Source organism: Humulus lupulus, chromosome 3 (assembly GCF_963169125.1).
Source record: "Humulus lupulus chromosome 3, drHumLupu1.1, whole genome shotgun sequence".
NCBI classification, from domain to species: Eukaryota; Viridiplantae; Streptophyta; class Magnoliopsida; order Rosales; family Cannabaceae; genus Humulus; species Humulus lupulus.
The window spans coordinates 263,204,111-263,218,642 of NC_084795.1; the positions used below are offsets into that span (position 1 = coordinate 263,204,111).

At 37.9% G+C, this 14,532-nt stretch overlaps 1 protein-coding gene across 1 annotated transcript; it reads right to left on the bottom strand.

Annotated features, from left to right (window-relative positions):
- Nucleotides 1-4,288: 4,288 nt before the first annotated feature.
- Nucleotides 4,289-14,426, bottom strand: LOC133823938 (1-(5-phosphoribosyl)-5-[(5-phosphoribosylamino)methylideneamino] imidazole-4-carboxamide isomerase, chloroplastic). The gene is made up of 8 exons (XM_062256790.1): nucleotides 14,093-14,426; nucleotides 13,942-14,003; nucleotides 13,440-13,647; nucleotides 6,425-6,510; nucleotides 6,108-6,209; nucleotides 5,695-5,828; nucleotides 5,039-5,087; nucleotides 4,289-4,671 (listed from the first exon to the last, which is right to left on the bottom strand). Exons 1-8 carry the CDS (start codon nucleotides 14,217-14,219, stop codon nucleotides 4,495-4,497), a joined length of 945 nt encoding a protein of 314 aa, XP_062112774.1. The 5' UTR covers nucleotides 14,220-14,426; the 3' UTR covers nucleotides 4,289-4,494.
- Nucleotides 14,427-14,532: the final 106 nt, after the last annotated feature.

Consider the following 14,532-nt stretch of genomic DNA (forward strand, 5'->3'; position numbering starts at 1 on the left):
CAGAAAACAAAAGGAAAAGCTATCACTCTCTCTTTCCTGTAGCTCTCTCTCTCTCCCTCCTTGGTGACTTGATTATTTTGAAGATTTTGAGGAAACAAAACTTGGGAATCAAAGGGTTGGTGATTAGGATCAAGCTAGGAGTAACTTGGGGCCATAATTCAACTATTGGAGGTAAGATTCGCTCTGTTTGTCAGTTTGATTTCTGGTGGTTTAGGTTTTGTTAGAATTTTAAACCTTGATGGGTTTGGATTTGAGTTGGTTATTGGGATGTTTGGGATGCATATGTTGTGTAATAATGATTTTGGGACTCAATTGGGACTTTGGGGGAACCTTGGGGTGATTTTGGAAGGTTTAGGTTTGGAGAAAACACAGGAAAACCCCAGTTTTTCTGGGTTCGCGAAGGAGCGTTGCAGTGCTGTTCTTCCGAGCCGCGGCGCAGGGATGTTCTAGAGCAGGGAGCCCTGGCTGTGTGCCGCGTCACTTGGGGGGCTCCGCTGCATCGCTAGGCCAAATTTCAAGATCCCAAAAATCCAATTTTTAGGGTTTTTTCCCAGGGGCTCGGAGGACGACTTCACTACCCCGTTTGGTGGAATGGGAGGTCCTGAGAGCACGGGATTGGTCCCGGGATTCATTTATGGAATCAAATATTGATAAGATATTATCTATGGGCTGTGACTAGGTTATCGCTAAGGCTCAAGAGAGGATCATTCTCGGGAGTCGTGCTTGCTTGCTTATTTGCTTGTGCTTGGACCAAAGGTAAGAAAACTACACCCGATGCGTAAGATACATGATTAGGGCTCAGCCCCATTGTTAAATGTATTATGATTAGGGCTCGGCCCCGTTGTTAAATGTATTATGATTAGGGCTCGGCCCATTGTTGAGTGTATTATGATTAGGGCTCGGCCCCGTTGTCGAAAGTATTATGATTGGGGCTCGGCCCTACTGTCAAATGTAATATGATTGGGGCTTGGCCCAACTAGTAAATGTATTATGATTGGGGCTTGGCCCAACTATTAAATGCAAACATGATTAGAGCTCGGGGCCAGCTAATGAGCATGATTATAATTATGTGTGTGTATACCTGCGTAAGTACATTGTAATGCGTTGTATCTGTGTATGATGAATGTATTATATGTATGTATGTTCCCGACTGGGAGGTTCGGCTTATAAGTCGAAAGTCTATCTATTGCACCTAACTAAGAGCCCGACCTGCTAGTCAAGGGTATATTTGATTAAAAAGGGGCTCAGTTTATAAGCCGCCGGACAAAAAAGGCTCGGATTATAAGCCAAGGGACTATAGGGCCCCGGCTTATAAGCTGAGCGATTTAAAAGGGCTCGACTTATGAGTCGAGGAGTTTACAAGGCTCGACTTATAAGTCGAAGGATTACGAGGCCCAACTTATAAGTCGAGGGTTTACAAGGCTTGACTTATGAGTCGAGAGTCTACAAGGCTCGACTTATGAGTCGAGGGTTTGCAAGGCTCGGCTTATGAGCCATGATCGACATTATGCACGTTAAGCACAGGTCGTTATGGCTAGACCACCCAGGGAGTGCATTATGCACTTGACTGGCTCGGATGCCATAGGAATGAATGGGAGTGCATTATGCACTTGACTAGCTCAGATGTCATAGGAATGAATGGAAGTGCGACATGCACTTGTGTGACCTTATGGTCACTTGCTTGTACAGTGTGTATGCTTGGTTCCAGTTATTACTGTTCAGCATGCTGTTATATTTTGTGGACTATCTGAATTTGTTAATGTGTCTTCTTGCTGAGTCTTTTGGCTCATGGGTGCTTTGTGGTGCAGGTAAGGGTAAGGAGAACCTTGGTCAGCCATGAGTTGGAGAGTGTTAGGGGCGATGTGTACATATGCAGTCTACTCGACCACCACGGCTGAGGTATCTATGGGGAAACTAGGGATGGACCCTGTTTTGCCGCTTAGGTCGGCTTATCTTGTATCCCTGAGTTGTAAACAAATTTTAAAAATTGTATTTTTGGGAACCCATGTAAAGACTAAAGTTTTCTTTTAATGGAAATATTTATTCGTTGACCAAGATTTTTAATACATAAAACATTAGGGGCTTAATCACATGTTTTAGTCTAAATGACTCGTTTAGCGAGTCCCGCACTATTTTAAACACGCGTGGTAACGGACCCTAATTAGCAGGGCGTTACATATATGCTTCCTAAAACCCAAGAGAACTTGAGCTTTGTAAGTTATTAGCATCCTTATACAAGTGACTCATGGACTAGGATTGATTCACAACCTAGAACCACGTAAAAACTTGTGTTTCATTCTTCTTTTTCTTTAAGCTTTAGTTTAATTAGTTGTTAGCAAAAAAGCTAGTCAACAATATATATATATATTAGGTATAAGCAATGTGCAATACACGTTTGCTTAGTTTTATTTTTAAATTATTATATTTTTTAATTATCAAATAAATTTTAAATAAATAAACAATGTCATATATTATAAAAGAATAACACCAATATATTTAAAAAAAATTAAGCTAAAACATTGTCTATAATTTTAAAAGAAATAAATAATATCATAATTTTTATTTTAAAAAAAATCGGCAAACGAGGAATCCATTAGATACGCATTTTTTACATATAAAAATATGATGTATTCTAATTTTAAAGTAATTATTTGATGTTATTTATTAGTTATAAATTTAGTGTTCATAATAATTTAATTTTTTGTATTTTTTATGTTTTGATTTATATATTATATGTGGTAATTTTAATTTTAAAATTAAATACTTTTTTTCTAATTTTCTTTTAGAAAAAATATTCAATAAAATAAAATATTTAGAAATTCTAAATTAAAAGTATGAATTTAAAAATTTTATTTGATCAAATTTTAATTATATAATTAAAAAAAAATAAAGCGAACAAAATTTATATATAAATATATATTATTCAATTAATGGCCATAGCAATTAAAATAGGTAATTTATTATTAAAAAACTAAATGACAAAATAAGAAATACATATATTTATATCTATTGGTAATAGTTTGGATAAACAAAATATATTAAGTGATAATATAAATAATTAATAAAAGAAAGAAAAAAATAAATTTAAACACAAATATTTTTTTGTAATAATTTTTCAAGCATAATTGAAAGAGTAATTTAAATGTTTTAATATGAAAATTTAAAATATGTGATGAGAAATTATTATGAATTATTTTTTATTTTTTTATTTTTATTTTCAATTTATTTACCTTATTTAGATAACTTTACTATTTTTTTTTTATTTTTTTAAAATGTGTTAGAAAAAAATAAAAAAAAGTGTTAAATCTATCATAAACTAACATTTATAATATAGAGTAAATGGCTCCTAAAATACACAATGTTTTCAAAAAGTTGTACTTTTATACCTAATCTTTTTTTTGTGGTAAATATACTCAATATTTTCAAAATGTTGCACTTTTATACCCAAACTTTTTTTTGGCGGTACATATACTTAATGTTTTTAAAATGTTGCACTTTTATACTTATTTTTTATTATTTTAATAAATAATAAGAAAGTGAAGAGAAAATATATGATTTTAATTATTTTTTAAACTTTAAATTATTTTTTCTTTCTTATTCTTTCTCAAAATAACTATTTTAAATTAAACATTAATAAATATTTTATTAAAATTAATAAAAATGATTTAAAATAATTAAAATCTTATATATTTCCATCAATTTAAAATATAAGGTTAATTATTTTGATTAATTTTCTAATCTTAATTTTTTTTATTATTTTAAATGTGAAAAATAATTAAAAAAAAATAAAAAATAACTAAAATCATATATTTTACGAAAAACTTTCTTATTATTTCTCAAAACAATTTTACAAAATAAGTATAAAAGTGCAACACTTTAAAAATATTAAGTATATTTACTGCCAAAAAAGATTTAGGTATAAAAGTGTAACATTTTAAAAATATTGAGTATATTTACCGGAAAAAAAATTGAGTATAAAAATACAACATTTTAAAAACATTTGGTGTTTTAGGTGTCATTTGCTCTATAATATTTATTAAAGATGCAAATCCTCACAACACTTGGGTCATCCTACTTCTTGAAAAGGCGGAGACAATACCTCTTGTTGTGACAAATTAAGTTTCAAAAGCCCATTATCACACCAGTCAAAGAGCCATCAGACCCTTTAAAGTCACCTTTTTTACTAATTTACAAGGTTTTTCTCAGGATGTCTTTCATCAAGCGAAAGGGGCAATAAATGGAATAAACTAACCAAGAGAAAATATATATATACATAATGTACAAAAACTGTAAAAAGGTTACTAGATGTAAATTTCTCTCCAAAATAAATACTACAAGATAAAAGTTTCCTCTGTTAGCCTTAAGTTGCATAGGCTGACTTTGAGTTCACAAGTCACACTCCAGTGTCCATAAATTACAAGTAAAAGAAGTCAAAATCCATTTTGAAGCTAGAAATGATAAAAGCACGACATATAAAAGAACATGACTAGGATACTAGACTGTCAAGATCTGTTGCCGGGCATGCCAATCAACCACATCTGTGTAGGCCAAGTTGCCTCCAAAGATGTCCAAAGCGCTTCCCACTGTGACATCCACACGCCCCTTTCCTGCCATTCTTATTACCTCTAAATCGGCCATGACTGTGACACCACCAGCATAAGTGACCGGAATCTGGCACCAGCAAGATTGTTTTAAATTCAAAATTGTTCATGTTCATTCAATATGAGGATGTGAGCAACTACTTTTGAATGCCTCAATTGTGATGCATTTTGCATTAGTGCATAAAAGTCTTTCATCAATTGTGATGCGTTTTGCATTAGTGCATAACAGTCTTTCATCAATGACAGAAAACAGTAAAGCAGTGGCTCCCAGGTTGAATAGTAGAGGTATTCATGTCATAAAAATTGTACAAGGGTGAATCAAATGGCAGATATAACCGTATTCTAAGTTGGAATCGAATAAATCTACATGAAGAGTGTTTTCAGCAAATCTGGTAGTTAGACTTGAAATCATAAAGGTAACATATCAGGTAACTAACCGGGGAATGTTTTCCAAGCAATGCTACAAGCTCTTCATCAATGCCCAGCCTACAAGAGAGATATAAGAGAAGTTTGAAGATGGTGGAAGAAAAAAAAAACAGAATTTTTCTTTCTACTACTTTTCATTTTAACCCTCATCTAGAGAGGCTACCATAGTAATTTACTAAAGTCATGATCATAGGCAAGGACATTTGAAGCTTTTCATAGCTTTGACTCATCATATTTGTCAACTCTACAAGTATGATAATCTTGAGCTTCCAACATTTCTGTAATTGGTATCTAATAACAGCACATTTAGGGCACATGATAAGTACAGCCACTGCTGGATACGAAGTATCTATTAACTCATAATTTTTTAGATACTTGATAAGTACAGCATTGCTTGATACAGAATATCTATTTTGACTCGGTCAAAATTTTGTATCCAGCAATAGCAATGTCCTTACTTGTCATGTGTCCTGAAAGATCCATGTCATGCTATCTGTACGATAGACAAATGGCAACTATACGGAGAAGCAGGAGTGATATAGCACAATCAAGGAGATTTATGGGGAAGATGGAAATCTGTTATTATTTAGTAGATATATTATCTCCGGACTATAGGTATTAATGATTAACCCGAGTTAAGGTATAACGATAGCAATATAAAACTTACTTTTTCCCTTCAACATCAACACCATGGACCAGAAATTCATCCGCATAGTTGGCAAGAAAATCCAATACTTGCTCATCCAGATACACATCACTGAACTTCTGCCATCTATCAGTGACAATTGCATATTTACCTTCCTGCCAATCAAAGCCAACAGAGACGGGACCAAGGAGTAGTTAGCTGATATAATTATCTTCACGCTATTGGTTTTATAAATTTGAGATATCATTAAACTCGGTATACTAGATTTTATGAAAGTTGCTCGATACTACAGTTCAGAAACTCTCCTTAGCTCCAAACGAGGTAGAAAAAAAAAGATCCTAATATATCTAAATATCCTGGCTAAATCCATTCCATTTGAAAACTCACGAACGCATAATTCCTATGCATAAGAGAATAATATCCTTTGAACTAACCTTCTTTCTGCAGCTGAGGTCCAATATAAGTCTTTCCTTTCCAACAACACGAACAAGATCCTCAAGCCTCTCAAGGTCCATTTTCCCATTGTTGAATACATACTACAAGAAAACAAAGATCAAAATATTAAAAGATAACAGATTTTGAAAAAAAGTGCCCAAAATAGGACAGTTTTCCTTCAAAAGAATTTTGCAAAATATATGTGGTATGCGTAATTCAGATCATGTGTCCTAGATCACATTGCTAATTCATGGTAATGCAAAGTAAGACAAGAACAGCTATGATAATTTATCATTTGAAAACATTTGTTTCATACCGATGTGACAATCACATGGCTAGCCCCTTCCACTATGTAACTCAAAGCATTGTCAGAGTTAATCCCACCTCCAACTTGCAGACCGCCTAGATATTTCCAGTCCTCGCAGTAAGTTCAGCAGAGGAAAAATCTGTAAGCTATTAAACGTATTATCAACTCATAGATCAAAGCTGCAAGTGGGCAAACTAAAGGCACTCCACTGATTTGAAATCTCAGTATGTGAAATGAGAAAAGAAATAACATGGCTTTACCGAAGATATCAATTGTGGCAGGTTTATTAGTAATTTCAAGCTTTATTGGTAAGAAATATTGAAATTTATCTTCTATGATACTTAACAATGATTATATGTCTAATTAGAATGAGATCGAATGAGAGAGATCTAGAGATCGAATGAGAGAAAGTTCGAGTTTTTCACATAACCCCACTGGTTTTGTGAAGCAAAATATCCATTTCCCCACTGGAATTGGACGTAAAAATGTTTCTGTTCTTGATAAGTCCAGTAACTTCCCTCATCGCTATTGGAGTTTCAAAACAGAGCACAAGGTATTCATGGTCACTTTCACCAACGACGGTGGGGCAGTCCGATTGTGTGAAAGAACAAGGTTTTCTGGATTTGAGATTAGGCTGTCCTTAGAAGGCGCAAGGTGGTTGGTTGATGAGATTAGGCGGTTGTCGGCCTCGAAGGATGCGAATAGGAAAGGTTTCAGAAGCGCTTTCAGGAACAATAACCAAAGGGTGACATTTGAATGTTTCAAAAATATCAGAGGAGTTTTTCTCAAAGTTTCAACCTTTATTCATAGTGCTATTAGATGCGTCATTATCCCGGAGGAAGGTTGGGAATCATGCTGGATGGAGCTGAACAATTGCCTTCTTGGTTCGATTGGGAGACAGGCAGGTTTCAACCAGAAGGAGTTACATCAAAAAGCTAGCCTATCTAAGAAATCATGGGCCTTTCAACCAGAAGGAGTTACATCAAAAAGCTAGCCTATCTAAAAAATCATGGGCCTCTGTGGTAGCAGGGATTGAAGAGAAGGAGAGTGATGATAAGCTTAGAAGTCGAGCCAGTCAATTCTTCTCGGGCAAAAAGGGTCATGCAGTGCTGGTGTTTCGCAGCAAAAGCCAGCATCAGTGGAAGACAATTTTGGAAGGATTACAGGAAGTTCTAGGAGTCAAGGTGGATTCAACTTTTGTGTCTGATGATAGAATGATTATTTGGTGCCCTCATGAAAGCTTACAACAGGAACTAATACGTAGAAGGGAGATCACTATTGCAGACATGCAAATTTTTTTTCAACCTTGGAATTGGTATAATCAGGTGGCAAATAGGAAAGTCAGTTGTTTCCAAAATTGGATTGGGATCGAGGGCATCCCTCTCAATATCTGGAATCATCACGTGTTCAAGGTCATTGGGACTCTTTGTGGTGGTTTAATGGCAGTGGACAAAGGTTCTTTAGAGATGAGAGATATTTCTTTTGCGCGGCTGAGAATGTTTGGAGATTCTAATGGCTTCATTCCGGGCTCAATCTCCCTGCCATATGAAGGAAGCAGCATAGCTTTAAAGTTATTCAACCTAGATGATCAGCCTTTTCAGTCCCAAGTTGGTGTCCGAAGTTTGGGAGTTAAGAACGTGGTTGTTGATAGAGGAGTACAGCTTGAAGAAAATAAAGGAAAATCAAAGGAGATTCAAAGAGTCAGGAGAAAAGTCTGGGTTAGAAAAACAACCCAGGTTCCGGAGGTTGTTTCTGAGATCCTGACGGCGCCTACAGAGGTTCAGAGGGAGGGATGTCCAGTTGGGGTGGCGCCGGGGTCCAGCGATGCAACGGTTGAGGTGATGCCGGAGATCAACCAAAGCGTTTCCCAGTCTCACGGCATCATTAATGAGGTGGCGGATTTTCAGTGTGCAGATCGCTTAACAGCAGGGACCGTTTCCCTAACTTCTTGCTCCCCTTTAAAGTCTATTTTCCAAAGACTTTTTTCTGACTTATCCTGTGCAGTAAAGGAGAAGGATAGCATGTGTAACCGTTTCTCTTCTTTCAAAATTCCCACGTGTTCTATGCAGAAGGCTATGCTTTCTTTTTCATTTGGAAGGTTGGGCTGGGCTTTCACTTTGAATAACAGGGCTGCATCTTTTATTATTCAGTTTTTACATGTTAGGGCTCTCTTCAATCCAAGGTTTATGGACTTTGAAGTGGGCTGCCGACCATTGAAGAATTTAAAAACACCATGGACTAGACCCCTTCGAAGGTTTAGAAGCCCAAAGACTTGTGAGGACTTCGGCAAAGGCAAAATTTTACTTTGGAAAGACCATTCAAAAACAGTTCGGTGCCGTGGGGAGGTTTCTCTTCAAAAGTCAGCTATAGAAGAGACGGGCTTTGACTTTTTATCTAAAAGCCTGAAAGTTTATCAACGTAGGCCTAAGGATTTATGCCCAGAGAGTTTTTCTCTTTTAGAAGAACAACTAGAGACATCGATGTCTAGTGGTCAAGATGTGGAAGAGGATGAATTCATTGGTTCAGTGGAAGATGGTATTTTGGAAAATTGTAGTTCAGAGGAGGAGGATGTTGATTTGGACTCTGAGGTAGACAGGGAGGAATTTGAAGATATCTTAGTCCAAGCTAGAAGGCTGTGGGGTGAAGAAGTTGAAGAGGAAGGTTTGGTGGTTAACCAGGTTTCAGGATCCCAGAAAGTGAACGTGGGTTCAGAGAAAATTACTGTGGTAGAGATGGACAAGCCTCATGACTACTCCAGACTTGCTTCAGTGATGGAATCGTTTGGAATTTCTTTACTGACTAGCAATCAAGGGGAGGTAGAGATCGGGAGCCCTTTTTCTTTGCCTAAAAAGAGTGTTCGTGAACTTAAGAAACTTGAGTTTAATGTTAATTTTGATAAGAAGAGAAAGTTTGGGCGTCGAAAATTCTCATGAAGATTTTATCATGGAATGTAAGGGGCAGCGACAATAAAGAGAAGCGGCGGGCGATTAAAGAAACCATCTGTAAGGTAAATCCTGACATTATCGTGCTTCAAGAGGTGAAAAAGATTAAAATTAACAGGAGTTTCATAGGGAGTATTTGGAGATCCAGATTTAAAGCTTGGATTTTTCAGCCGGCAATAGGAAGATCAGGCGGAACTTTAGTGGTTTGGGATACTCGTAGCGTGTCAGTTTTGGATTCTTTGGTAGGGGAGTTCACAGTTTCCATTCGAATTGAGGCTGAGGGTAAGGACCCTTGGTGGTTTTCCGGTGTCTACGGGCCTGTGGTTTATGGTAAACGGGATAGTTTTTGGGATGAGTTAGCAGGGTTACATGTCATCTGTGGTAGTCATTGGTGTTTGGGGGGAGATTTTAATGTGGTAAGGAGAGGAGATGAGAAACTAAATAGCTCGTCCAACACTAGTAGCATGAAGAATTTTGACGCACTCATTAGAGAGATGAACTTGGTGGATCCTGAGCTCCATAATGGTCGTTTTACTTGGACTAATTTCAGACAGAGGCCTATTTGTAGTAGGCTTGACAGATTTTTATTTTCGCCACTATGGACTGAGTTTTATCCTTTCATTCGCCAGGAAGTGTTGGTTCGTCTCGTCTCAGACCATTGTCCTATTGTGTTGGATTCCAACCCCCCTTCGTGGGGCCCTAGCCCGTTCAGATTTAATAATTCTTGGCTTGAGCATAAAGATTTCAAGGCTCTTTGTCAAAAGTGGTGGAGCTCGTCTACGTTGTTGGGGTGGCCGGGTTATGGTTTCATGGAAAAACTTTCGTTGGTTAAAGATAAAATTAAGGGGTGGAGTCGGGAGGTTTTTGAGTCAAGATCTTTGCTTAAACAGTCCTTGGAAAGAAGGATGTTTGAGTTGGATAGATTAGAGGAAGGTGGCCAGTGGAATGATCATTTACTTATGGGGCGAAGGAAGATTAAGAAAGAATGGCAGCAAGTTGTTTTTGAAGAGGAGAGAGGAGTTTGGTTTAAGTCAAAATGTCAATGGGCTAATCAAGGAGATTCTAATTCAAGGCTCTTCCATAGTATCCTTAGTGCTCGTAAAGCTAGGAATTTCATCTCTAGAATTGAGCAAGAGGACGGTACTATCCTAGACAAAGATGTGGATATTGAAAAGGCAATTGTTGGTTTTTACTCTTCGCTGTATTCAAATGTCCATAGGAGGTGGAGTGGTGTGGAAGGTATCTCTTGGGAGCCTATTCCTTCCTTTTTGTCCTCTCTCCTTGAGAGGCCATTCTCGGAAGAGGAAATTCGTCGATCATTTTTCGAGTGCGATGGGTCTAAGGCTCCGGGACCGGATGGATTCTCTATGGCTTTCTATCAGGATAATTGGGATACAATCAAGACTGATATTCAGGCTGTGTTCGATGGCTTCTTTAAGGATGGGGTTATTCATGGGAAGACCAATGAGACATACATTTGCCTAATCCCGAAGAAGTTGAATAGTTGTCGGGTGCGAGATTTCAGGCCAATCAGTTTGGTGACTAGTCTCTACAAAATTATTTCAAAGGTGCTGGCTGGTCGTCTTAGAGGAGTTCTTTCTGATACAATTGCTGAGACTCAAGGTGCCTTCGTAGAGGGTAGGCAGATTTTGGATACGGTGTTAGTGGCTAATGAGGCGGTGGAGGAGTATCGGAGTAAAGGAAAGAAGGGTTGGGTTTTCAAAATTGATTTTGCGAAAGCCTACGATTGTGTCGATTGGGATTTCCTGGGCTTTGTTCTGGATAAGAAAGGTTTTGGTGAAGTTTGGAGGAAGTGGATGCGGGGGTGTATGTCTTCTGTTACGTTCTCGGTGTTTTTAAATGGGAGACCAAGAGGGAAATTTAAGGGTTCAAGAGGTCTTCGCCAAGGGGACCCCCTTTCACCTTTTTTGTTTACCTTGGTTGTTGATGTTTTGGGGAGGATGGTGGACAAGGCCAAGAGCGTCTCGGCATTACGAGGTTTCAAAGTAGGAAAAGATCTTGTGGAAGTCGGCCACCTTCAGTTCGCGGACGATACTATCTTCTTTCTGGAAGATAATGAATCTCTGTCAACGCTGCTGGATATTCTGAGCGTCTTTGGTGTGGTTTCTGGTCTTTCTATTAATCTGCAGAAATGCCAATTGTTAGGGATTAACTTGGAGGAGGAAATAGTTGAACTTCGTGCAAGGGAGATTGGGTGTGAGGTGGGTCAATGGCCTATGAAGTATTTGGGTCTTCCTCTGGGGGCTTCCCCTCGCAACAAAGGTTTTTGGGAGCCCGTCGTTTCGAGCTGTGTTAAGCGGTTGGATGGGTGGAAATGTGCTTTCCTTTCTAGGGGAGGTAGATTGACACTTATTCAATCGATTCTTTCTTCTCTTCCGGTGTATTACTTGTCGTTGTTCCGTATTCCTAAAGGGGTGATAGATGTTTTGGAAAAGTTGATGCGGGACTTTCTTTGGGGAGGTGCGGATCACAACAAGTCGGACCATCTGGTCTCTTGGAAAGAAGTTTGTAAATCTCGGGACCATGGTGGCCTTGGAATTGGTAATCTGGAAGCAAGAAATAAGGCTTTGCTCATGAAGTGGCTGTGGCGTTTTCCGTTGGAAAAAGATACCTTGTGGCATAGAGTGGTGCTGAGTAGATATGGGGGGATGGAGGTTTTTGGGACACTGGTAGAGGAGGGAGGTTGTCTGTCCGTGGTCCGTGGAAAAATATTTATTCTCTTTATGAGGAATATCTTCAGTTGGTTAGTTTCAAGGTGGGGAAAGGGGATCGTATTCGTTTCTGGGAAGACACTTGGATTAACAGTGCACCTTTAAAGTATCAATTCCCTGATCTATTTTTGGTTTCTACCTCCAGTAACTGTTTGATTAAGGATTTGGTGGTTCTCGGAGGAGAGTCGGGCTTGGATATTGTGGGGTGGGATTTGCGTTTTAGAAGGAATTTGTTTCAAAGGGAGATCACCAGCATTACCGAGTTGTCACGGTTGTTAGAGAGGGTGGCTTTGCCAGCAATTTTGGAAGATCGGAGGGCTTGGATTCCTGACGTTAGTGAAGTCTTCTCTTGCAAGTCGGCCTTTTGGAGGTTGAGTTATGCTCAGTTGGGTTCAGTTCGGGAGTGGGCAAAGTCTTTGTGGAAAAGTGTCTCTCCCTCGAAAGTTAAAGTGTTTGGTTGGTTGGTTTTCAACGATAAATTAAATACTATAGACAACATGCAGAGAAGAAGACCTTACCATTGCTTGTCCCCTGGGTGGTGCGTTTGTTGCAAGCAGGCAGGGGAATCCTCTAGCCATTTATTCACAGATTGTCGTCTTGCTAGAAATGTGTGGGGAAAAGTCTTAGCGGAGTTTGGTATTCTTTGGTGCATGCCCTCTAATTGTTCTCAATTGTTCCTGACAAGGTTAGGGGGCGGTAAGCGGGTTTCTCGCCTGTGGCAAACTACCGTTCTGGCAACGTTTTGGGCCTTATGGTTAAAGCGAAATAATAGACTCTTCGAAGATATTTCCAATACTTCTGAGTCTATTTGGGATAAGATAAAATTCTGGGTGGCTACCTGGGTTTATCGAAACAAATGTTTTGGGGGGGTTGCCTTTTCGGACCTTATTAGAGATTGGAGCAATTTCTGGTTTTAATTTTTGGGTTTGGGGTCTGTTGTGCTTTTTCTAGTTGTAACCACGGTATTCCTCCGCCATAAGTGAGGGCTCTCAATTTTATTGGGAGGAGGTCAGCCTTTTTGACCTCTGTCTCTTTTTTCAAAAAACAATGATTATATGTCTGAAGTAAAACTTAAGTCAACCAACAGAGAACTTTCTCATTCAAGAAAATTCATTATCAAAAGGATAACTTATTTGATGTAATGGATAACCATTAACCAATCAACTTGACTTGAGATGCTGTATTAATAATAACATCATTACTAGAGGACGAATTCATATATTCTGATTCCAAGATTAGACTTATATGAAATGAAATCTAGCAAATTTCCAAATACATTGTAAAAAAAAGAAAAAATTTGACGAGAATATTTCATATCGAAGGAAAAATTATTCAGCATATGCAGCTTACCAGGATAGGCATGTAATGCTTCTATAGCTGCAGCTTTGCTCAAAGGGTCTGCTCCGAGCATGATCACATGACCACCTGTAAGTCCATATTCTTTGTACAAATTTGCATACTCAGCAGCTGATTTATCAGATTCAAAATTGGTTACAAGACTCGACCCATCTTCTTTAGAGTCGCTAAGGGTTGAACCCACAATCTGTTTCACTCTTCCCTGGAGAAAATATAATAGAGGAACAACAAATATGAAACTTTTATTGCTATTTCATGTCATGCCAATCCAAACAAAGGAAAGCACCATAAAGAATAATTTTAATCTAAAAACCAAAGTTCGTATGATTTTCCCATCTCTCATTAACCTTAAATCAGCTACTACAAAAACCATAAAGATAGTTTCTTTTCCTGTATATATGAAATGGGGAAAGCCTTAGATTTTCTATTATATACTTGCATATAAAATGAAAGTAAAGACTGAAAGGAACGATGGAAGAAATAAATCCAAAAATACCTTGTGTATATCAATGCAGGGTCGAAAACGAACCGCACAGAAGATGGAGAACCGCTTAAATACTAAATAAAAAATAAGATTCCAAGGTGAGTTCAATAAAAATGGAGCTGTGAAGACCAAGTAGTAAAAGCAGAAAGAAGAAAAAACTCACTGGGAGCCGGAGAAGGCGAAGCTACGGTGAACTTGGGCTTGTTTAGGCGACAAAACGAGGAGGGTCGAGCTGCGCCGAACGAGCTCAAGTCGCAGGGTGAGGCTACATCGAGGCTATGGAGTTTCATTGTGGTCTCAGTTATTACAGAGGCGTAGCTTTGTGGTTGAATTGAGGCTGCGTATAGAAGAGAGGAGAGATTCAAACGGCGACACTTCGTTTTGATGTTCCTGCTTGTAAAGCTGGTTTTTTATAAAAAAGTATATATTAAATTTTATGGGAGTTTCTAATTATTCTATTGGGGAAAAAAGATTTTGGATCTTGGTTGTGAAAAAGTTATTGATGCCTGTTTTGCAAAATGAGATAAAATAGTATGTCACCCAATTTGATAAAACTTTTTAAATATATGACCAAAATACTTTCATATTTTTACTTGAAGAAAC